The sequence below is a fragment of the Notolepis coatsorum genome, assembly GCF_963971535.1.
Source record: "Notolepis coatsorum genome assembly, chromosome: 9".
NCBI classification, from domain to species: domain Eukaryota; kingdom Metazoa; phylum Chordata; class Actinopteri; order Aulopiformes; family Paralepididae; genus Notolepis; species Notolepis coatsorum.
In genome coordinates this window covers 32356179-32380273 of record NC_140173.1, presented here as the reverse complement: position 1 = coordinate 32380273, position 24095 = coordinate 32356179, and the positions used below count along the sequence as shown (strand labels likewise).

The following is a 24095-nucleotide window of genomic DNA, read 5'->3' as shown; positions in this document are numbered from 1 at the left end:
GCCCTTCACAACAGCCGCCTCCTAATTAGTCCGCACCTAATTAGTAAATGGAGCACAGATTAATATTAGGGTCCAGTCAACTTCTCCATACTTGTTATGAGGAGTAGGGCAATCTACAAAGTCAGTGGGTCATGGTCGTCATCAGGGGAGTCAGGGATATCCGGCAGTTCTATCAACTTCGCCACAGGTCGGGTGTAAGTCCGCCCTTGGACTATGACTTCTGCCGTGCTGACCTTCCCATCGGCACCAGTAATCACTCTGCTCACGCGGCCGGCCGGCCACGTAGCTCGGGGTAGTGACTGGTCTATTCTCATGACGACTGTGTCCACCTTCAGGTTGTCCCTGTCCTTTACCCACTTCTGACGGGCTGGAAGGGATGGTAGGTAGCGTCGGAGGAAACGGGCCCAAGACTGGTCGATCTGTGCTTGGTTGTGTCTCCATATCCTCCGTCCGTTCCTGTCGTCCTGTCTGTACACCGTCTGAGGAGGGGCCGGGTCCGGCCGCCCCATCAAGAGGTAGTTTGGGGTGCTGGGTTCGAGGTCAGCTACGTCGCTTGGAGCGTAGCTGAGGGGGGTGGAGTTCGGAACTCCCTCTTCTTGAGCCCACGGTTCTCTCACAGGCATCTTCGTCCGCTTCAAGAGTGGGGCTGCGCGTCCGAACACTCCGTCGACCTTGACTCTCGTAGTCTTCCGATCCAGCAGAGCGATGGCGTAGTTGTCCTCTTTGGGCCGAACCATCCTGCGTTCGGTCTTGAATGGCATCGCGTCTAATGTCCATAGCCTCTCAACGGGCTGTACGAGAGAGTGGTCTGTGTCGCTCACCTTTGTGTAAAGGCAGCGTGTGGACGTTGGTTGGCTGGCAGGTCCGTAGAGGGGGCCCTGGAGCGTCCACCCCAGTCGGGTCTTGACCGCGGCTGGGCATCCTTTGGGTCCGATGTGGGCCGCCTTGGTTGGGACAATGAGGTCCGCGTGGTCGGAGCCTATGAGCAGGGTCGGTGTGGCGCCGTCGATGAGCGGTATAGGCAGTCTGCGTAGGTGCGCGTACTTCTCCATCAGCTGTGGGATGGGGTAGTCATAGCTTGACAGACCTATGTCGTCGCTTGTGAATGCCTTGGTGATGCTGTACCGCTTCTCGGGCTGCTCGACCGCTGCTATAGTGAATGAGACGTTTTCACCCTTTATTGTTTTTAAGTCTCGATGAATGGTGCGGATTGTCATTGTTTCCTCTGTACCCCGCAGGCCCAACTGGGTTGCGGCGGAAGCGAGGAGGAGAGTCTTTTCTGAGCCATCGTCGAAGACGGCGTAGGTGTCGAGGACTTTGTCCTCGTAGCTCAGGAGCACTCTGACCACCTTGATGAGCACTCGGGGGCTCCCACTATACGTGGGGTCGATGTGGAGCACTTCTGTTGGTGAGTTGCCTTGTAGAGCTACTCTTGTCTTGTGGACCTTGCGCAGTGATTCGCAGTAAGCGGAGTCATGCGTGTTAGCCTGAAGCCGCTGATCCATTTCAGCGGGGGTCAGTGTCTTGTGGTCGTCGCACTGTGACAGCCAGTGTCCGCCGTGGCAGTAAAAACAGGTGATCTTCCATTCCTCTTTGGCGGGGGGGTTGAGGCTGGCCTGTGGTGACACCGACTCGGCCTGGTACATCACCGTGATGGGCCTACTTTGGTTTCCTGGTGGGCGTTTGTTGCTCTCATGCAGGACTTCTAGGTGGGCGCCGTCACACTTGCCGCACCTTTTCTTAAGACGGCATTCTGCTGCCATGTGGCCGCGCGCGCAGCGGAAGCAGCGGCGGTTATCCCTAAGCCACTGACCTATTTCGGCTGTAGTCAGTCCTTTGAAGGCGTCGCACTGTGACAGCTGGTGTTCACTGTCACAGTACTGACAGGCAGCCTTCCACTTCTCCTTGGCGTGGGGGTTGTGACTCGTCTGCCGTGACACCACCTCGGCCTGGTGCATCACGGTGACGGGCCTGCCGTTGTCTCTAAACCTTCTCGGTCCATCTTTAGGGTTAGAGCCACCCCACGCGAATGTGTCTATTCGTAGACTGCTGACCTCCCTGGCTAAGAAGTCAGCAAGGTCTAGGAGGGATTGTTCTGGGCCGTGGGGGTCACGGTGGTCTCTATGTCGCCGAAAACGTTCTTGACGGGCTGGGGGGAGCTTCTCCAGTATCCGCTCCACGTTGGAGTTGGCGTATAGCTCGTGCATCCCCTTCTCTCCTTGTGACCCGAGCATCCCTACCAGGGATTGTACTTTAATTGCTAGGTCATCCAGATCTCTATTGTCTTTAGCTGGGGGAAGACGTTCAATCTCCCGTATCTCTTGAATTACATAGTCCCATGTACGTCCATAACGCGCGTCGAGGGCCACCAGGGCATCAGAGTAGGGAGTCCTTGAGTTAGAATATGCCAGCGCTATGTTGTGCGCTCTGGGTACTTTAAGGTGCTTGAGGAGGATGGCATATTTGTAGGACTCGTCCTGTACTCCGGACATAATGGTCTCTAAACACATGCGCAGTTCGGTGTACTGCGCTCTGTCTTCACGCGTAAAGTCTGGGAATGTGGGTGTCCCAATGTAAGATGCCATGGATGGCTGTGACACCGATGCGCGTAGGGGGAGAGGCCTCCTTGGCGAGTCTCCCCGTACGTGGGGTCGTGGGTTAGTGCTGGGTGGGAACCAGAGGCCGGGCCCCCAGGTACTGCTCCTCGGTGCTGACTGTTGATTAAACTCACCCCTGGGTTGGGTCGGGGGTTCGTAACGCAGCGTCTCGGGGCTAAGGTCGGGGCTGTACTGTTCCTCCTGGTCCGAGATGGGTTTGTGCGTGTGGGCTTGATGTCCTCCCTCGTCCTCCGCTAGGTCTTGAAGTCTCTTGGTTAGTTTCTCGGCGACGTAGGCAGGTTCTTCCCGTTGGCTGGGTCCCGTGTAGATTGGTCGGGGAGGGGAAGGTGCCCTCGACCCGTGTCGTGATGATCTCCGGGAGCTCCGGGTGGAGGAGTGGGGAGTCACCCTTTAGAGCGCTAGCTCCATCATTTGCGCCTGCAGACGGTCTCGCTCCGCCTCGCGCTGTGCATTGGCGGCGTCGCGCTGTGCATCGCGTTGCGCGTTGGCGCGGTCTCACTGGATGTTTTCTTCAGCCTGGAGGCGCCTCTCTTCCAGTCTGATGGTCATCGCGGCGTCAGCCTGGAGGCGACTCTCTTCCAGTCGGATGTGTTCGCGCTCGCTCTGTTGTTGCGCTTGGAGACGTTCTCTTTCCACTGCAGAATGTTCGCGCTCACTCTGTAGGCGGTTACGCTCACTCTCTTGTTGCGCCTGGAGACGTTCACGCTCACCCTGGAGGCGGTCTCTTTCGGTTGAAGCTGTCAGCGTGGCGATCAGGGCTTGCGCTAGTCTCTGGTTGGCCTCGCTTGGGGATGACGCTGATGAGGGTGATCTGGAGTTGACAGGACTTGGCGTTGACCTGTTCTCTTTACGCGCTCCAAGGTCTATCTCGGGTGCGCGCTCTTTATCCTCTTGCGCTCCGAGGTCCATCTCGGTGGCGCTGTCTTTATCCTCTGGCGCTCCGAGGTCCATCTCGGTGGCGCTGTGGTCTTTGGGCATAGTCACGTCATGTCCCGCTTGTCCCCCCCCCGTGAGCTAAGTCAGTTTCGTTTGAACCCGCTGGGGTCTCTACTAGTGGGGCCGACAAGTCGATAGGATTGGGCATGCTTAAACTATTAGTTTTATCCGTGCTTAACGTCTTTTTAGATAAGCTAGGAGGTAAAACGAAAGCGTAGTCCTCCAATTGTGGAGGGGGCTGACGTTGGCGCCTAGGGCGCGCTAGTTTGGGAGAGCCGTTTGGAGAGTGTCCGCCGCTGGCCATATTACTATTAATATGATTAAGATTACTGATACCCTCCGGCTCGAAGGACCAATTGTAACTGAGGGGTTACAAAACCCTGACTGTATTAAAGATTGTGATAGATTAAACCACTACTACATATTATTATTATTACTTGCCAGACAGTACAGTTAAATATGGCAGACACTCAGAATAGACGGCACGGTGACAAGGAGATATCATTTACAGTATTTATTATTATGCAGCCAATATACAAATGGGAATGACTTGGTCGCTCTTTTATGGCGAATGATATTAGAAAGTCAGCAAGTAGCAAAGTCAGTGGGAATGAATAATTCCTAGGCTAGGTATACTAGACCAAACGCCGCCTGGCGTGGGATGGCAATATAGGGGGGCAAACGAGGGTACCGCTGGAGACAGGTGATATCCTCCCAGAGTTGTAAGCTCCAGAGGAAGGAAGAAGGTACGGATACTCAGGCTGTTCACTTGAAGAAAAGGGGTTCTCATACGGATCTGGTCTTTATAATCCAAGTGCTCAGTAGCAAGGTAATAGCTGTAATCCAATGCCCGATAGCAATGATGATAGCCAGCCAGCTTCGTCCCCGAAGCTAGCCCGAGGTAAGATCTTCAAGGTAGTTAAATCCAAACGACGAGGGTATTAACGATGCTCTTCTCCACGGTACTACGTTTCCACAATCACTATAATCCAACCAATAATGGTTCTACAATATCGCCGCGGTAGGTTCCAATGCGCACATGTCCAATAGTTCTGCGACTAGGTCCTCCTCGTGTGCTGGCACTAATTACTAAGTCCGCACACACTTGCTAAGGTTCACGCTAGTTACTAAACGAACGAACTGCTTGTTAATGCTGCACACCGAACGAACTGCTGTAATACGATTCACACTAAATGACGACTCTTTACTTCACATTAAGTTAGGTCGAACTTGACTCTGCTATACGCTAGGTGCAGCTACTGCTGTTGCATTACTCCGGACGAACTTCACGTTACTGCATTAGATCGAACCGGTACGAACTTCACCGAACTGCATTAGGTTGAACTTCACCGTTGTACTGACGAACGAACCAACCGCTTACTTCACCGAACTGCTACTTAGACGAACTGCTACTGTTTGCGCCTTCCACGATATATATACTTAGAGGGCTTTCTAGTGCCCAGCCTCAGCTCTTGTCTGGAATCAATGCGCTGGCACCAGGCATGTCCCAACTTGTCCAGACTCGCCTTTGAACCTGTCTCAGGGGCGCGGTCCTTGGCGCCGCCAACGTCAAGGGCATTATCCAATGAGGAAAGCGAATAGTGCTATGATTCAAACGAAGGCTTAAAGGGATATATCTTATATATATAAATAATATACAAGTTATATAAAACAATAAAACGTAGATTCTCAATGTTAATCTGGCCCTTCACAACAGCGCTGTTCAGGTGAAAAGATGCGACGGCTGCCTCCTCGTGTACCGGAGGGGACACGTGATGCAAGGCTTCGTCCACATTGCAACCGACCAGTGGGAGGCATGGCCTAACAGCGTTCGACACAGGGGAGGGGAGAATTGGATAATACGAAATTGGGATGGGAGAAAAATAGAAAAAATGGGGAGAAAAAGTAGATAAAAAATAAAAATAAAAAGTAACTAGGTTACGAAGTCGTCGTTGTCCCCCCTGCTGCTGCCACAAGAATGATAACAGTTTTTTTTTTATTATGCTTCATTGAAATTGCATAATGTCATAAATCATGATTGGCTGCTCAGACAGGTCATCATGAGACGTGATCAGCCATCAGGCCATACTCCGGTGTAGCTGACTGTACCCCTGGCTCTCTTATCATCAGCATTATGAGATAGTAACTAAATAGTAACTCACAGCCACTTGGAAAAGTAACTGTAATCAGATTACTGGCTTGTAAAAAGTAACAAGTTAGATTATTATTTACTGAAAAAAGTAATCAGATTACAGTAACTAGTTACTGGCATCACTGCTTATTACACACTCACACTGCTGCTAACATAATATACCTTGTATTGTATAGTTTGTATAGATAGAATATACGTTGTGTATTACGTTTAGTTTATAGTTTAGTTTATAGTTTATATATAGCTTATTAAGTTTCTAGTAGGGCTGTCCGATATTATCGGCCTACCGATATTATCGGCCAATATTGGCATTAAAATGTAATATCGGAAATTATCTGTATTGGTTTTAAAAAAAATAAGTTTTTCTTTTCTTTTTTTTACATTTATTTAACCTTTATTTACCCAGGCAAGCAAGTAAGAACAAATTCTTATTTTATTTATTGTCAAAAGTATGCATAATGTTGTCTTAATTCCACAACAAGATATATGTAATGGTAATTACCTGAAATGATTACGTTTTTTTGGGGTGGGGGGGGGGGGGACCCTGCATATATCGGTATCGGTTGATATCGGTATCGGAAATTAAGAGTTGGACAATATCGGTATATCGGATATCGGTAAAAAAGCCAATATCGAACATCCCTAGTTTCTAGTGATACATTTATTTATAGTTATAATTTATATATAGATAGAATATACAATGTTTATTATGTTTACAAATCTACTAAGGTTGAAAACTAAAGAAAAACAAGCATCTCCCGTTTTCTCTCCCCCCCCCCTGCAGTCCCAGCGCTGAGGGCGATCAGCGACCAGGAGAGCCAGGACGGTCTGTACAGTAAATGGCAGATGTTCCTCGCCTACGTCTTCCACATCCTGCCCTTCAGCTGCGTCAGTGTGTTCATCTTCAGCTCCTTCCTCTACTGGTGGGCACTGCTGTGTGTGTGTGTGTGTGTGCGCGCGTGCGTGCGTGCGTGCGTGCGTGCGTGCGTGCGTGCGTGTGTGTGTGTGTGTGATGGTTGGTGTGTGTGTGTGATGGTTGGTGCGTGCGTGCGTGCGTGCGTGCGTGTGTGTGTGTGTGTGTGTGTGTGTGTGTGTGTGTGTGTGCGTGTGTGTGTGTGTGTGTGTGTGTGTGTGTGTGTGTGTGTGTGTGTGTGTGTGTGTGTGTGTGTGTGTGATGGTTGGTGTGTCTGTTATAACGGTTGTTGATTTTGGTGTCTGTTTATGTGCTGAGCCACACCACCTTTTGAAGTTCCTCTTCCTCATGTCTCATCATGTCTCCTCCTCTTCCTCCTGTCTCCTCATGTCTCCTCCTCTTCCTCATGTCTCATCATGTCTCCTCCTCTTCATCATGTCTCATCATGTCTCCTCTTCTTCCTCGTGTCTCCTCATGTCTCCTCCTCTTCCTCATGGCTCCTCCTCTTCCTCGTGTCTCATCATGGCTCCTCCTCTTCCTCATGGCTCCTCATGTCTCCTCCTGTATCTTTCTGTCTCCTCTTCCTCATGGCTCCTCATGTCTCCTCCTCTTCCTCATGGCTCCTCATGTCACCTCCTGCCTCTTCCTCTTCTCTTCCTCCTGCCTCCTCATGTCTCCTCCTCTTCCTCATGGCTCCTCCTCTTCCTCATGTCTCCTCCTCTTCCTCGTGTCTCATCATGTCTCCTCCTCTTCCTCATGGCTCCTCATGTCACCTCCTGCCTCCTCCTCTTCTCTTCCTCCTGCCTCCTCATGTCTCCTCCTCTTCCTCATGGCTCCTCCTCTTCCTCATGTCTCCTCCTCTTCCTCATGTCTCCTCCTCTTCCTCCTGTCTCCTCCTCTTCCTCATGTCTCCTCCTGCCTCCTCCTGTCTCCTCCTCTTCCTCATGTCTCCTCCTGCCTCCTCATGGCTCCTCCTCTTCCTCCTGTCTCCTCCTCTTCCTCATGTCTCCTCCTGCCTCCTCATGGCTCCTCCTCTTCCTCATGTCACCTCCTGCCTCCTCCTCTTCTCTTCCTCCTGCCTCCTCATGGCTCCTCCTCTTCCTCATGTCTCCTCCTGCCTCCTCATGTCTCCTCCTCTTCCTCCTGTCTCCTCCTCTTCCTCATGTCTCCTTCTCCTGCCTCCTCCTGCCTCCTCCTGCCTCCTTCATCTAAATTCTAACCGTCCTCCCCCCCTGCTCCCCCTCCCTCTCTCAGGACGGTGGGAATGCACCCGGACACGCTGCGCTTCCTGTGTTACTCTAACTGTCCCCCCCTCCCTCCCTCCTCCCCCCCCCCCTCCCCCCCCCCCTCCCCCTCCCTCCCTCTCCCTCTCTCAGGACGGTGGGGATGCACCCCGACACGCTGCGCTTCCTGTGTTACTCTGCTGTGGTCCTGGTGCCTCACACCGTAGGTGAGCTGCAGACCTTCTAACCAACCAGCCAATTGTTTTATTGATATTTGATTTGTTCTATATGTTTGTATATTTGTTATTGTTCTATATTTGTTTGTATGTCGGATTTTGATTTGTTTAATGTTCTGTATTTGTTTGTATATTTTATTGGTGTTTTATTGATTGGTTAGATTAGAAGAAAGAGCCTCTCTGTGAAACTGTAGAGGGGTCATCAAAAAGAAACAGCAGGCTGTTCTGTATCACACTAGCTCACGCTCAGCGTCTCATGCATATATCTCGCTTCAGCATATATACACTGAATACATTTCAAAATGTACCTTTAAATGCCAGCATTCATCTGGCCACACCCCCATCCGCTTACCTATATAAGCAGGGGTGGTGCCACACACTCATCTCCTTCTCAAATTTCATCACAAGCAACGTGTTGCTCATATGCCCACTTGACGTGGAGAAAAATATTAGCTGGAAAAGCAATGTTTACGAGGAAAGGAAGAACAAGGAGATACGTTGACATCATATCTTTATTTTCTCTCTCACTATTTTCGAGAAAATACGGCGATATTGTCTTCGTCACTGGAGTGTCTGGAAGATGGTGATCATTCTAAAAATCCTCCACCGGTTTTCGTATTGGGAGCACGCCGCTGCATGCCTCTCAACTGCAGTTCCTTGCTGTGTTGGTTGGGGTGAAACCTATCAGGACACAGCTGAACTGTAGGACGCGCCGCTGTTGTGAGAAGCGGTGGGTTTCAGGTTGGGTGAGTACTGTTTGCTTGCGGCTCCACTTGTCTGTTAGTGCTATGGGGGCTAACTGACAATGTTTACGAACACCGGCCCCAGTTTAAGGTCTTTTGGTTCAGCCTCTTGGGCAGCAGCGGAAGACCTTGATCTGAAGCCCATTATAGTTTGACTAGTGGGCCACGACCATTAACACGGGTGATCCCTGTGTTTTCTGGACGAGTGGATATCTCTCTGTCACCGTGTTAGGCCCCATCTTTCATAGCCAAATGAGAGTATTCCCTCACGAGGAGATATGGGCATAGATGTTCTTTAGCGGAAGATCTGTGTTCAAAGTCAGCTACACAGGCCAGTTGGGTATTGTGCTGGCTCCGTCGGGTGTTGGTAAAATCACCGTTGTAAAACTGTGTTAACATCTTGTTTCTTTTTTCTCTTAAAAAGTGAGGAGGGTTTCAGAACGGCGGCCTGTCTGGGTGAGTGTTATATCATTGTGTACAAGTTCAGGTGATAGCTGCTTAGCTTACGGTTAGCCAGTCAGTTGTTAGCTGCGGCGCTAGCCTGCTGTGATCACTGCGTGGCCTACCTAGGTTGGGCCTACTGTTAGCCAGTCAGCTGTTAGCTGCGGCGCTAGCCTGCTGTGATCACTAGGAAACGTTAGCTTGCTGCTATCGGCCAAGGCCCAGCGCGGGGTGGCTCCGGCTCCTCGCGCGCCGCCGCGGTTCCCAACTCCCCTCTCCCTCATGGGGAGAGGTGGGGGGGGGATTCGAAGCTCCCCTCTGGTCGCGTGCGCCGTTCGCTCGGCGTCTCGCGGGCAGGGGCGGTAGCGACCGACGGTTGGAGCGGCCGTTAGCTTAATGCTACTCTGTTGAACGTGCTTTGATTATAACATGTTTTAAACACTCTTGACTACGACGTCATCTTTGACAGAGGATGTTCGTCGAACCTGCCCTGGGCCAGGACGGCAAAGCCTGCGTCAACAAAGGGGACCGTAGCGACGGGTTGGAGCGGCGACGCTGCCCAGATCGACAACACAGGACGGCTGTGTTTTCTACGGTGCCTTGAGACTGCACTTCGTTGATCTACGCTCCGGGTAGGCGAGGTTTGGCCAGACCTTGTACACTGCTTCTGGCTTTTCCCTTCTAAATGTTTTGTAAATAACGATGTTTTCCAAAACGAGTGTTACTGCACTACATTTAGGATACGACGCGAGTTGTGTGTGAATTGTCTTGTCACTAGGTATTTAGCTTCTCCATGCAAATCGGGTTGTTGTTTCAGATGTGAAAATGATCTGGTTTGTTGTGTTGAGAAACATCATATGTGTTTATATGTACCGTGTACTCACAACTAAGGGGGTTAACTAACCTATAAAGCTATGCTTAGTGACAAATGAGTAAAGAATGGTTCTTGTCTCAGCCTGTAATGACAATGAACAGTGTGTTCACATATTAACAGGTTTTCCTGTTTTAACTGGCCGTATTAAGGGTAAAGTAGGAGGATTGTGTTTCCCCCCGGTTCCCTGGGGACTTCTTCATCCTCCTATCAGACATCTTGTTGCACTACATTGTGTCTCTGTGTGGTAGGGATGCGATGTAACCCTTAGCTTGATTGCTGAGGTTGTGCTAAAACTGCTGGAGAAACTTTATTTTCCTAAAAGAAAAGATTGTTTGGTCGCTTTCGTGTGTGCTTAGCAAGGCCTGTGGCCGATACTAATCGAGAATTATGTATTCTCTCATTATGAAAAACGGCGTTCCTCTGTAGAGTGTTTTTGCCATTTTTTGTAGGTGATGATGGGTTGTGTGTGTCATGTGACCTACAACTGGGTTGGACTGGCCACAGAAGCACATGTGTAAGTTTGGTACCGGGGCTCTTGAAGAGCCCTCTCTATTCTGTGTTTTTTCCTTAGTAAAAATCAGATAGCAGGTTAGCTCATGCGCTGTGTGAAGCTGTCAGACGCTTCATAGAGCTGACTATGACTGTGTCATATTCTCTTTTTGTCATTACATCGTATCATGGGTGTGGGGTCGTAAAGGGGTGAACTGGTAACATTTCCTTCCCCTTTTTTCTGTTGGTCAGGGGTAAACCCACCTGTCCTTCAAGGTTCCTGTCACGTTGCGGTTCGGCACGTTACAGGGTGAGGGGGGGGGGGGGGGGGGGGTTCCTGGTCCCACGGCCTGGAATATTGGGCGTGTGCACCGCAGAAATTCCCCCGCCATAGAGTACGTCACCGTGCGCGTCTCTGTTGGTAGGACTTCCGTGTGCTGTTCAGGTCCATGTGATGGATCTGTTTCGGGGGGTGGTCAGGGCTCCTCCTCACCAAGCTCCTATTCGGGCCTTCTGTGAGTTGGGACTCCTCCTTCCATGTGAGGGAGCCTCCTTCAGAGTACAGAGCCTCCTCCTCAGATTGTCAAGGTGAGTGGACCCTCAAGAAGGAGTCCTACTCTATTGTGTATGTATTCGATTCAATTCGATTATTGAGTGTGTATGGGTTCAGTGCCTCCTCCCCGGAGAGCCCTAAATCCAATTTTTTACATGGCTCAAGGTGCAATATATTCTTTTCAATCTGTACAGCTCGCGTGGGAAGTCTCTCTGGGGATTCCCGTCTCCTTCCTATGGGAGGGTGGTGGGATGTAAAAATGTGAAAAAATTTTACCCCCAGCTGTGTAGACTGGGATACATACTGTTGTTGCTTCCTTCTTTTCTACTAAAAAGAGTTGGAGTTAGGAAGTATCACACCCCTCTTGTCGTTCCCCTGGGCGCCTTGGGGATTCAATGACAGGTCTAAATAGCCTGTTCATTGATGTGGGTGTGTCCCGACGCACGTATAGTGCTAGCTCGGGGTGTTCTGTAAACAGGCGACTGACTAGCACGCCTTGGTTGCTTGAGGTTAAAACGGCGTTTTTATAAAGCAACTGGGATGGAGGTTTTTTCCTCTTCCGACGACCAAATCCAACGACCTGGTTTTTGTTATCGATATTGGATTCTCGTTCATATCTGGGGGATGATGACGGAATGGATCTGAACATATGTAGAGGGGTCTCACGCCCTGGGGGTGGGCCACCGGGCGCGGTTCGCCCGAACGTCTGGGTGGCGCCTTCTTTTCATGTTTAAGATCAACACGCATATCTGCCCCTTCTCCTGGAGTAGGCATGTCGGCGTGGTTAGGGCACGGGACTGGTTCTGGTCACGCTGGTCCGGATCAGTTGCACCCGTTGTCCGCCGGGGATGCAGATCTGCTGTTCTGGTACCCTGAGGGACTTGGGCTTTTTTCAGGGGGAAAAATGCCAGGTCGGTCCGGGTGTCACAGGGTTAAGCACTATGGAGACCCTGGTTGGGTACGTTTTTTACTCAGCACTGTCGTAATGGCTTACGGCCATGCCAACCTGTACACGCTCGATCTCGTCAGATCTCGGCCGCTACACAGGTTGGTCCTGGTTAGTACTTGGTTGGGAGACCGCCTGGGAATACCAAGTACGGTGTGCTTGGGGTTGGTTCTCCATTCTTTTTCGCTCCTCTCTCACGCATGGCGAAGAGGGGCCTGTTGGGGTGGTCTTTGACCTCCTCTGGTGACCCTGTGCTTCCCGTATCGCCGGGCCCGGTCCGAAGTAATGTTTCGTCGACCCGTAGGCCTGGGTTAACCCTTTTTTGAAAAACTGAAACACTTGTACTGCGGTATAGCCGGTGTATATACGCTGAGCGTTCACTAGTGTTAACAGAACTTGGTTATAGTCATAACCTAACGTTCTCAGTCCTCCTCGCTCCACAATGGTGGAAGGAAGTCCCCACCACAGTCAGGACAGCTGAAACCCGGCCAATGTTCAGCGGTCAACTAAAAACACACCTCTTGAAACAAATCTGAAATAATATCTTTAAAAAATTAAAACATTAAAAGAAATGTATTATTATTTACTGTCTTTTTACAATTATGTACCCTACTACTATGCTTATACTACTACCTATCTTGTAGGGGTGTAACGATGCATCAATTAATCGAAATGCATCGATTTGAATATGTTAAAATCGATTATAATCGAAATTAACTAAATTAAACAAATATAAATTTGTTTTTTTTTATGTATTTTTTTTGTGTGTATTGTTTTTATTGACCTATAGTCCATTCATGCTGAGTGAATCAGTTCCCCCAGCCACATTTGTGTATTCAAATTTTTTGGGGGAATTAACTGATAGAAAATGTATCGAAAATTAATCGAATCGAATTGTGGTCAAATGAAGAGATTTCATGATGCATTGAATCGTTGCCTGAATAATCGTAATCGAAATTAATCGTTGTGAGGTTGCATCGTTACACCCCTACTATCTTGCTAATATGTCTCTATACCACTATGCACTGACCCTGAGCTGCCAGAGAGGAACCCCTCCTGCTGACACGTTGTTCACAAACTGCAAGTCGCTTTGGATAAAAGCATCAACTAAATGACTAAATTGTAAATTGTAATTGCTCATAAAACCATTATAAAGATTTACAACAAGCCCGTTTGGAGGGACTTCCAGTTGACAAACAGTTTCATTCAGACCTTTATTTATTCCCGAAAAGACAATTGAGGTCACCCTCATTTTCAATGTCGTCGAGACATTTCAATGCACACATTTCTACAATATATAACAATAATAAATATGAATAACTATCTATATTGTACTTTTCACACGTGGACCGCGGTCTAGAGTGCACCACAGCAACTAGTATAAAATGAACATAGGCATAAAATCAGCACACAATTGACAGAATAAAAAAGAATGCATAAATTAGGTATAGAAGACAATTAAAGGAGAATGGGTGGCGCAGCGGACATAACGCTCATCACCAACGCAAGAGACACCGGGTTCGACTCCGGCTGTCGGCGTTGCCTCCGGCTTGGGCCGGCCGTCATACTGGCTCAATTGGCAGAGTTAGCGGGTGGAAGTCGATGGGTGGTAATCTGGACGTTGTGGACAGCGACTCCTACAGGTCGGTTGGGGGACGCCTGCACAGCAGAGACAGGAAATGGCGGGGGTAGTGTGAGCCTCCCACACGTTACACCTCGCCACTGAGAGTCCGCGCTGGCAGGTGAAAAGATGTGACAGGCTGCCTCCTCGTGTATCGGAGGGGACACGTGATGCAAGGCTTCTATCCTCCCTACAACCGGCCAGTGGGGGGCATATGCGAGCAACGTTCAAGACAGGGGAGGGGAGAATTGGCACAGCGGGTAATTGGGATGGGAGAAAAAAGTAGAAAGAGGAGAAAAAATGGATAAAAAAAAGAAGACAATTAAAGTAGTGCAATGTAAACGTGCAGACTTAACCCTTTCACTGCGACAATACACAGAAGGTTAACCCTTTCACTGCGACCGTCCGGTTGTGTGATAGTAAAGGGTTAACCTTCTGTCGTGTGGCAGTGAAAGGGTTAAGAATAGGCCATAAAATAAGTACAATAAGTACAGTGTCGCTCGAAGGCATGTGAACACCCCCCCAAACAGCCCACACATCAGTTGGATGAGTTCCTTGTGTGGTTCCTGCAGGCGAGCTGCTGACGGTGGTGCTGCTCGGGGTGGTCCAGGACCCCAACATGGTGAACAGTGCACTGGCGCTGATCAACATCGCCGGCATCTTGGTCGGCTCCGGCTTCCTCCGGTGAGCTTGTGGTGGATTTATATTGTCACAGACCATTGTGTGACTATACCTGTAACTGTTATAGCTGATCTTTTTTTAAATGATTTTAAAAGTTTTTTATTTTTACACTGTTCTGTGAATGTTGTTTGTATTATGTACTGTTTACATTTTGTACAATCGTCGTTTAACTTTTAATTCTTTCTGTAGTTAATTAATCGAAATGAATGCGATAAAGTCCCAGCCCTAATATATACATCATCTGTTTAATCTAAGATAATATATATACATCTGTTTGATCTAATAAGATAATATATATACATCTGTTTGATCTAATAAGATAATATATATATACATCTGTTTTACCTAATAAGATAATATATATACATCTGTTTTATCTAATAAGATAATATATATACATCTGTTTTATCTAATAAGATAATGGGTCTCATTCCCGAACGGATTTACGACCAAAAATGTCCTCTTAACCCTTTCACTGCCACACGACAGAAGGTTAACCCTTTCACTGTGACAATACAGAAGGTTAGCCCTTTACTGCGGAGCTAATGATGCTAATGATGGAGCATCGCCGTCGGTTGTGTGATAGTAAAGGGTTAACCTTCTGTCATGTGGCAGTGAAAGGGTTAAGCAGATTTCTGCCCATTTAAGATATTAGGGCTGGGAGCGCGATTCCCCAAATGTTCCTGAGATCAGATTTGAGCGTGGCTGAGAGCAGATTTAAGAGTGCTGAGGAGCACACTTATGATTGATTGACTAATTGAAAATGTTATTAACTTGACAGACTGTGTTCTCATAGTGATTCCTTCATGCCAACGCTACAGGCCTCCTTGGAATTAATTACTTAATCATAATTAAAATAAATATGACAATATTTGTACGATAAGAAATTACGCATTTGATGTCGGAAAAATAAATAATATGGATTCATCTGATCACAGGGCAGCTGGATTAACCATATCTGAACCAGCTATTTTGGACAAATGTATAATTACTTTAATTACTCAGATATTCAAACACAATTATGTAATTATTGTGAAATGATTGAAAATAATTATTATTTAATGCCTTCTGTGGAATTTGTATTTCTTATTTGTTACATATCTGTTTTAATGATTAATTATACATTTGAAAGAATGCAGGTCAACATGCAATATATCCCATTGATTGGTATACAATGGGACAGACCTTTGTTTGATATAGCTATAAACCTGCATTCCTTCGAATATATCATTAATCAATTAAACTGATATTGAAATACACTATATAGCCTATACACCAACACTGAAATGACAGTGGATAAATAAATAAATAATAACTAAAGCTAATCGTGTGGAAATAGACTGCATTAATATTCCATAAGTCTTGTGTGCGCCAGTATAATAATAATAATAATAATAATAATAATACATCTATTTTATATAGCGCTTTTCCAGGTGCTCAAAGACGCTTTACATGGGCAGGAGAGACAAACTATGGCAAAACAAAAAACAGAAAACAGAACAAAAATAATACATGACAAAAATAAAATAACACCGACAGAATTAGAGGTCAAAAGCAAGATTGAAAAGGTGAGTTTTGAGGGCTGATTTAAAAGATGTCAGGGTGTTTGCATCACGGATATGGCTGGGGAGGGCATTCCAGAGGGAGGGGGCAGCAGCAGCAAAGGCCCTGTCGCCCCAGGTCCGGAGCCTGGTCGTGGGAGGTGTTAGGAGGTTGGCATCTGCAGACCTAAGGCGACGGGTGGGCGTGTGACGGTGGAGGAGGTCGGACAGGTAGGGAGGGGCAAGGTTGTTGAGGGCTTTAAATGTGATGAGTAGTATTTTAAAATGTATCCTGTATTTGATTGGAAGCCAGTGGAGGTCGTGGAGGACAGGGGTGATGTGATCAGAGCGACGGGTGGAGGTGAGCATGCGGGCAGCAGAGTTTTGGACATATTGGAGTTTATTGAGGATAGTGTTTGGTGAGCCGTAGAGGATGCTGTTGCAGTAATCTAGTCTTGATATATAGCCTACGTGTCTAATGAATAACAGTATATAGGCTTATACTTGTTTCATTAGGATTTAGTAGATACTATATATATGCTCTGCCCTACGTACAGTATAAGTACAGTATAAGTACAGGCGCTAAACCAATCAGAGAGGGTCTTCGCTGTACGCGGCTAGCCAATCAGAGAGCGTCTTCGCACACATAGGCTATGTTTAAAAACCACGCCTCCCTCCCTCCTCAGGAGCACCCAGCAGATGCCGGAGATCTTCCAGTGGCTCAGCTACCTGACCTTCCAGAAGTACGGCTGTGAGCTGCTCATCGTCACAGAGTTCCACGGACTCAACTTCACGTGCAGTGAGTCACACGCAGGGGCGTAAAAAGTACCCAGAAATTATACTTAAAGGGGAACTATCTTATAAATGGCCTTTTTGAGTGTTTAGCATTGTTTCCTAGCTATATGAACTTATATTAATATGATCTATGTCTCAAAATTCTCATATTGGCGCATTCTTCCAATTCTCCTCTCACAATATTCACTCTCACTGAACTGAGTCATTTGAAAATGTGCTAATATGTGATGTCAGAAAGACACCGCTGCATGTTAATGTTCAGGCGAAGACGACGCTGCGCAGTGGTTTAGGAGCCCAGGCTCAAAACAGCTCGAGATCTTGAGGTAGAAAAATGCTGTTTTTGAGGACTTGATTAGAAATACAAAACAATGAATAAAAAAATATATATATATTACAGAGGTGTTCCATAGACTCACAGGAATTGTGTAAAAGTGCCCAAATAGTGAAAGAAATAGTAAAATAGTTCCCCTTTAAGTGAAAGTATGGGTACCGTCTCAAAATCGTACTCAAGTAAAAAAATCTGGCTAAAAACACACTTGAGTAAAAGTTTAAAAGTTTCTACTTTACTAAAAAGTCAAAAGTCAAAACTTTTTTTCTAACTGTCTATTATTCTGATAGAAGGTGTTTAATTAAAGATCCCCGCTTTCTAGTCTCGCACAAGGACCACTCAGCATGGGTATGGGCGGGTTCATTTTCCATTGATGGGGATTTGATTGGCTGTTTTTAAATAAAGAGCGGCCACAGGATTAATAACGTTAACGTTAGTTCGGCCAGAGAGACAAATATACTAATTAAAATAGTTGGACCTGCGAGATTTGTACTTTGTAGGTCTGCATTTTAAATGTAAGGAGTAAAAAGTATGTTTTTTTTCTCTGAAATGTAATTGAGTAAAAGTACAAGTATACAAACCTAATAATACTTGAGTAAAGTACAAATCCCCCAAAACAGTACTTAAGTATTGTAACGAAGTATAAACTCAAGTACTTTACACCCCTGGTCACTCGTGACACAGCAACGCATGATATATTGGCAGACAATCAATATCGGCCCATGTGGGCTTTGATCGTGATGGTGAACTGGTGCTACATTAGATCAGACTGGGCCATCTGATGGTGAACTGGTGCTATATCAGATCAGACTGGGCCATCTGATGGTGAACTGGTGCTACATCAGATCAGACTGGGCCATCTGATGGTGAACTGGTGCTACATTAGATCAGACTGGGCCATCTGATGGTGAACTGGTGCTACATCAGATCAGACTGGGCCATCTGATGGTGAACTGGTGCTACATCAGATCAGACTGGGCCATCTGATGGTGAACTGGTGCTACATTAGATCAGACTGGGCCATCTGATGGTGAACTGGTGCTACATTAGATCAGACTGGGCCATCTGATGGTGAACTGGTGCTACATTAGATCAGACTGGGCTATCTGATGGTGAACTGGTGCTACATCAGATCAGACTGGGCCATCTGATGGTGAACTGGTGCTACATTAGATTGAATTGAATTGAATTGAATACTTTATTTTGACACAAATCGTATGACAAAAAAAAACATTTTAAAAGACAAGACAATAACAGTGTCAATAACGCAGGTCAAAAATGGATAAAACACAATAAAGCCAAGGCTTGTTTCCATTGTGGTCCATACATGGAACATAAAAAGGCACAGAAACACAAATGGACATGTACACTGACAGGACACATTCTAAAAAAAAAATAATTATAAAAACACCTAACCTGACAACTCATACAGTTAACTAATGTTAAAAGAAAATCCGCAAACCCTTAAAAGCAACTCATGATAAAAGAAATAAAAGCCAAGTTATGATAAAAGAGATAAAAAAAAAACATTTTAAGACCAATTTGAGTTGCTGCTGAGCCATGTTTTTAGGGCGGATTTAAATCCGAGAGGGGAGTTCAGGAGTTTTATAAATGTTGGCAGGGCATTCCACATTACCGTAGCCGAGTAAAAAAATGCATCTTTCCCCATGCATGTCCTGACTCTCGGCGGGGTCCGTGGGGCTTCCTCTTGTGGCGTGTTTGTGGACATCTCCTACTTTATTAAAATAATTGACTAGGTACTTGGGGACCGTTTCTTTTAGTACTTTAAAAACCAGTAGCATTTTAAGCTGGTGTACTCTTTCTTCAACCCTAAGCCATCCCAGCCTGCTAAAGTGGGCTGGCGTTAGGTGAGTCCTAAAGTGAAGGTTGTGCAGGAGTCTCACTAGTTTGTTTTGGGAGGTCTGGAGCTTTGTCTTCATTTGTTTTGATATGTTGCTGTACCATGAAGTGCAAGCATAGTCAAAGTGACATTGGATGAGGGCTCCAGCTAGGGTCCTCAGAGCGTTCCTATTTATGAACGAGGAAATTCTAAATAAAAATTTGGTTTTTTGATTGACCTTAGTAATAACTTTTTGTGCCATTTTTTCGTTAGAAAGTTTGTTATTTAAAATAAAGCCCAGGTAGGTGACCTCCTCTTTATCCTCAATAATGTTTTCACCTACTCTAATTTTAAAACCCTGAGATTTCTTTAGGTTGGCGTTTGACCCAAAGAGTATGGCCTCTGTTTTTCCCAGATGTAGAGACAATTTATTGTCACTGAGCCAGGAGCAGATTTTTTTCATTTCACTGCTCAGGACACTTTCCACTTTAGACTTATCCCTGTCTGAGACCAGGAGTGCCGAGTCGTCAGCAAACAGGAACAGGTTGCAATCGCATGCCGATTTCATGTCATTAATATATATTAAAAACAGTTGAGGTCCCAAAATGCTTCCTTGGGGGACCCCACATGTCACTGGAAGGTCAGACTGGGCCATCTGATGGTGAACTGGTGCTACATCAGATCAGACTGGGCCTGCTGTGTTTTATTGGGGGGGTAGTCCGTTTTTTTGGCCAAGTTGCAAAGCTGCAAGTCGTCATCATTTTAACCTTAACACTTTCAGCGCCAGCCATTATCTCCATCCTTGTAGTCCTAGGGCCACGCTTTAAAAGATAGGCATTTTCACTGTGCGTCACGATGTTTGCAGAGCTATATCTATATTCTATATTATAGCTATGGAGACAATACTATGGCTCATTTGACAGTCACTATCTCTCGTCCAACATGTAAAAAAGAGTAAATATTTGCATGTATACGTTTGCGTGTTATCTCGTGGTGAATATTGTATAGTTTCAGAGTGATCCTGGCTAATTCCTGAAAGCTGAGTTATGGAGCACTATGTGAATTTAGCTAAAGTCATTCGCGTTGCTCGCCTGGACACGTTACTATTTCAAAATCAAAGGTATATAATAGGTATTATGTTTCATCATGAATGCATCAATGGGGGGGGGGGGGGTAGTTTTTTGATGCTCTGATCGCCAGCAACGGCATACGTTTTGAATACTACATACATTGATCGTTGTGATCGATGTGAAATCATTGTTGGATCAAAGTAGGATTGATGTCATATAGTCCTTACCTTTACTAGGAGGTATCCCAAAATGAATATTCCAATTGTCTGATGGCAATTTCCAGTATTGAAAATCCCTGACATGAAATGGCACAAAATATGCTGAACGTGTGCTGAATGCGTTCCAAAGTGCTCGGATGAAGCGATTCACTTGCCTGAGTCCAAATTCTCCGCCCGGACTATATATAATATAACACACAGTGTGAAATAAGGTTTCAAAGGGTGGGCGATACTGCCACCTAGCAGGATTCGGCCGGCATTGCACTCTCTGCGTCTCAGAATGAGTCCCAATGATACACAGAGGTCCGTGAGAGACTGTATAGAATAAAAAAAATTTATAAAAGAAAAAACGATGAAAACGATAGAAAACTCGACTATACTCGGGTTCTGGCGCTCAACGGTTGGCAAGATAACCCGACTATAGTCGTGGTTGGCCGTGAATGAGTTAAAGGCTGTATATAAGCCTACCCTTAACGCTAACCATAACCCTAACCATAACTACTCCCACTACCTAAAAAGGTTAAATAAATGTAAACATTTTCTTCTGGGCCATGGGATCTAGCGTCTACCATCCAACTTGAGTTGAAATGCACCAGTGAGATGCTGTGCTACAATGTTACAAACAGTGTTGTAATGTCCAGTGAGATGCAGAATGTGATTGTTGCTGTGCTACAATGTTACAAACAGTGTTGTAATGTCCAGTGAGATGCAGAATGTGATTGTTGCTGTGCTACAATGTTACAAACAGTGTTGTAATGTCCAGTGAGATGCAGAATGTGATTGTTGCTGTGCTACAATGTTACAAACAGTGTTGTAACACTCATGATACCATTATCTAAGAACAGGTCCAACAATTTGTATCGACACAGGTGTTCGTGTTGGAAATGTGTAGGGCAAAATCGGGGGAGAAGGGAGCCTTTACGTTTTCTTTTTTTTTACCTACTTTTTCTCCTCCTTTTTTTCTGTGATTTTTCTCCCATCCCAATTTTCCTCTCGTGCCAATTCTCCCTCCCCTGTCCTGATCGTTGCTCGCATGTGCCCCCCACTGGCCGGTCGTAGGGAGGGTAGAAGCCCATCACATGTCCCCTCCGATACATGTGGAGGCAGCCAGCCACTTCTTTTCACCGGCCAGCACGGACTCTCATTGGCGAGGTGTAACGTGTAGGAGGCTCACACTGCCCCCGCCATCTCCTGTCTTTGCTGTGCAGGCGCCCTGACCGACCTGTAGGAGTCGCTGTTTACAACGACCAGATTACCACCCATCGACTTCCCTCCCGCTGACTCTGCCAATTGAGTCAGTATGACAGCCGGATTCGAGACCAGTGTCTCTTGCGTTGGTGACGAGCGCAATGTCCGCTGCGCCACCCAGCCGCCTGAGCCTTTACGTTTTCATCCAGTATCAAAGCAATACCGTTTCCAAACCTGTATCCAGGCCCTTTATTCAATTGGTTTTTATTTTGGCTAAGATTATAGCAATAATGTGCTTTTGACGATATAACATTTATTTTTGGTGGACTAAAGAAAACATTTATTTTGCTGATGTGACGAGAGCGAGGCAAGTGTAGAGATGAATGAATGAACGAATGATTGTTGCATTTATATTATCGCTTTTCTAGACACACTCAAAGCGCCTTTTGGGGGTGACAGTGGCTCAGGAGGTAGAGTGGTCGTCTGGCAATCGGAAGGTTCCCGGTTCGATTCCAGCTCCTCCTAGCAGCCTGTCGAAGTGTCCTTGAGCAAGACACTTACCTCTTAACAGCTGCTGATGAGCAGGTCGGCACCTTGCATGGTCGCTTCCGCCGTCGGTGTGTGAGTGAGTAGGTGAATGTGAGGCATAGGTTGTAAAGCACTTTGGATAAAAGCGCTATATAAATGCAGTCTATTTACCATTTACCATGTAGGGTGGAAATTGCCTCCTTCACCAGCACTGTGTAGCACCCAACCTTTGGGCTACGCAGGCTCAATGGCTGCCATACACTGGAACCAGGCACACATCACACTACACAATGGCTGAAAGGCTCAGGAGAAATAAGATAAGATATTCTTTTATTGATCCCCTTGGGGAAATTCAGGCATCATAGCAGCATGGGGGAGGGGAGGTACAGGTAGTAGAAGACATACAGGTCACAGAATTATAGCACAGTGAATAAAAGGCAGTGTAAACAATATACAATATGCATGGCTCAAGGCGGTGGGTTGGGTACCGTTCACATTTGAACCGATACCGGTACAGAAGGTTATCCTATAACCCTAGTTATATGAGTAATGGCGAGCGCTCTGCTCTATATTGGAACATTCCCGATCACATATTGTGAACTTGAAAACGTTCTGCCACAGTGCACCTACACCTGTCAGGCCACGCCCACATGCGCCCATGTATATAAGCGAGGGGTGTGACCGTAGTTCTGCTCTTCCCTAGTCTTGACCGTTAAAACGGAAGACCAATAGGGGTCCTCAGTGAGTGAGAGCAGACCGCTCGCCATTACTCATATAACTAGGGTGCAGTATTTTGGGTCAGGCAAGTCTAGCGGTTCACCTGATCACATTGAAACGCGTCCAATGCCCCTCGATGCATGTGTTGTGCCGGATTATGTTGGGGACACGATGGACACCAATACTGGAAATCGCGATCAGACAATTGGAATATTCTTTTTGGGATACCTCCTAGTAAAGGTAAGGACTATATCCTATATATGACATCAATCCTACTTTGATCCAACCATGATTTCACATCGATCGCAACGATCATATGTAAAGCGGGTGGGTCAGTCACAGTGCCTGTGGAGCTGTGTTGGATGAGGTGACTTTCAACGCTGGGACCAGCAGCATCTCCAGCGGAGCTCTCAGGCAGCGTTCTCAGTCTCTCTCCTTCCTGTGTCGTCCCTGCAGGTGACCCCAGCCCGCTACCGGGGGCGTGTCTGATCACCCAGGGCAGTCAGATCATAGACCAGGGATACCCTGGCGCTCTGTCCCGCTACACGCAAGACTTCCTGCTCCTCTACTCCTTCCTCCCCGCCCTGCTCCTCCTGGGCGTGGTCAGCTTCAAGATCAGAGACCACCTCATACGACACTGAAACCCTAGACGTCACATTTGTAGGATCAATGTGATGGCAAAAACAAATTAAGAGGAACCAAATGATGAAACATGGTGGCCTTTAGGGAACTATGAAGGGAACTACACAGGGCGCTATACCAGCCTTTAGGGAACTATGGAGGGCACAACATTAGCTTACTTACAGAGCCCCGTGGTTGGAGTTCTGACAGTTACTACACACTGGGAAGTTCTAAGTAGTGCTGTCAATAGATAAAAAAAAAAAAACGAATTAATCTCACAATTTTCTGTAATTAATCTAGATGAATCTAGATTAACAATCGCATTTTTCTACTTAAGACCAAAGCTTGTAACAGATATTTACTTGAGTAAAATCATGGAATTAATGTAAAATCAACACAAAGAAAGTATATTTAGATTCAAAGACTATTTTAATAGCTTTCTTTGAATACAGTTTCTCTCCTGTGAAATACAAATGTTCAACAAAACCATCAACATTGACTCAGCTAGACCTCTTTCTTATATCTGCGGTGCTAACAGAACTAAAAACAACCCAGGCCTATGTTAAAGTGCAGATTGGCTTAGAGGACGACAATGTCTTGTATGAACTACCAGTAATATAAATCATATTAACAACAAAAATGTGTTCCATCTTCATGTCAGATGATTTTCAAAAAGGTGCATGAGTCAATGCAAAAAAAGAACAAGCAAAGATACTGCTGAAAGTTCAAAACGTTGAAAATTTTTCACTCCATAGATTAATCTAGATAAATCTTTTTTAACGCTTTAAATAATTTAAATTAATCTCCAAAGTTAAAGCATTAA

The 24095-nt window shown here is 46.3% G+C and overlaps 1 protein-coding gene across 1 annotated transcript in view; it reads left to right on the top strand.

The window, feature by feature from the left end:
- Window positions 1-23292, top strand: part of abcg5 (ATP-binding cassette, sub-family G (WHITE), member 5) — a gene marked incomplete at both ends in the record, with an annotated part of 92134 nt that extends 68842 nt beyond the window's left edge. Inside the window, 5 exons of the mRNA XM_084321821.1 lie at window positions 6491-6629; window positions 7996-8069; window positions 14318-14429; window positions 16654-16766; window positions 23108-23292. Coding sequence (XP_084177947.1) covers window positions 6491-6629; window positions 7996-8069; window positions 14318-14429; window positions 16654-16766; window positions 23108-23292 — 623 coding nt within the window. The remainder of the gene's footprint in view (window positions 1-6490; window positions 6630-7995; window positions 8070-14317; window positions 14430-16653; window positions 16767-23107) is intronic.
- Between the last annotated feature and the right edge of the window lie 803 nt (window positions 23293-24095).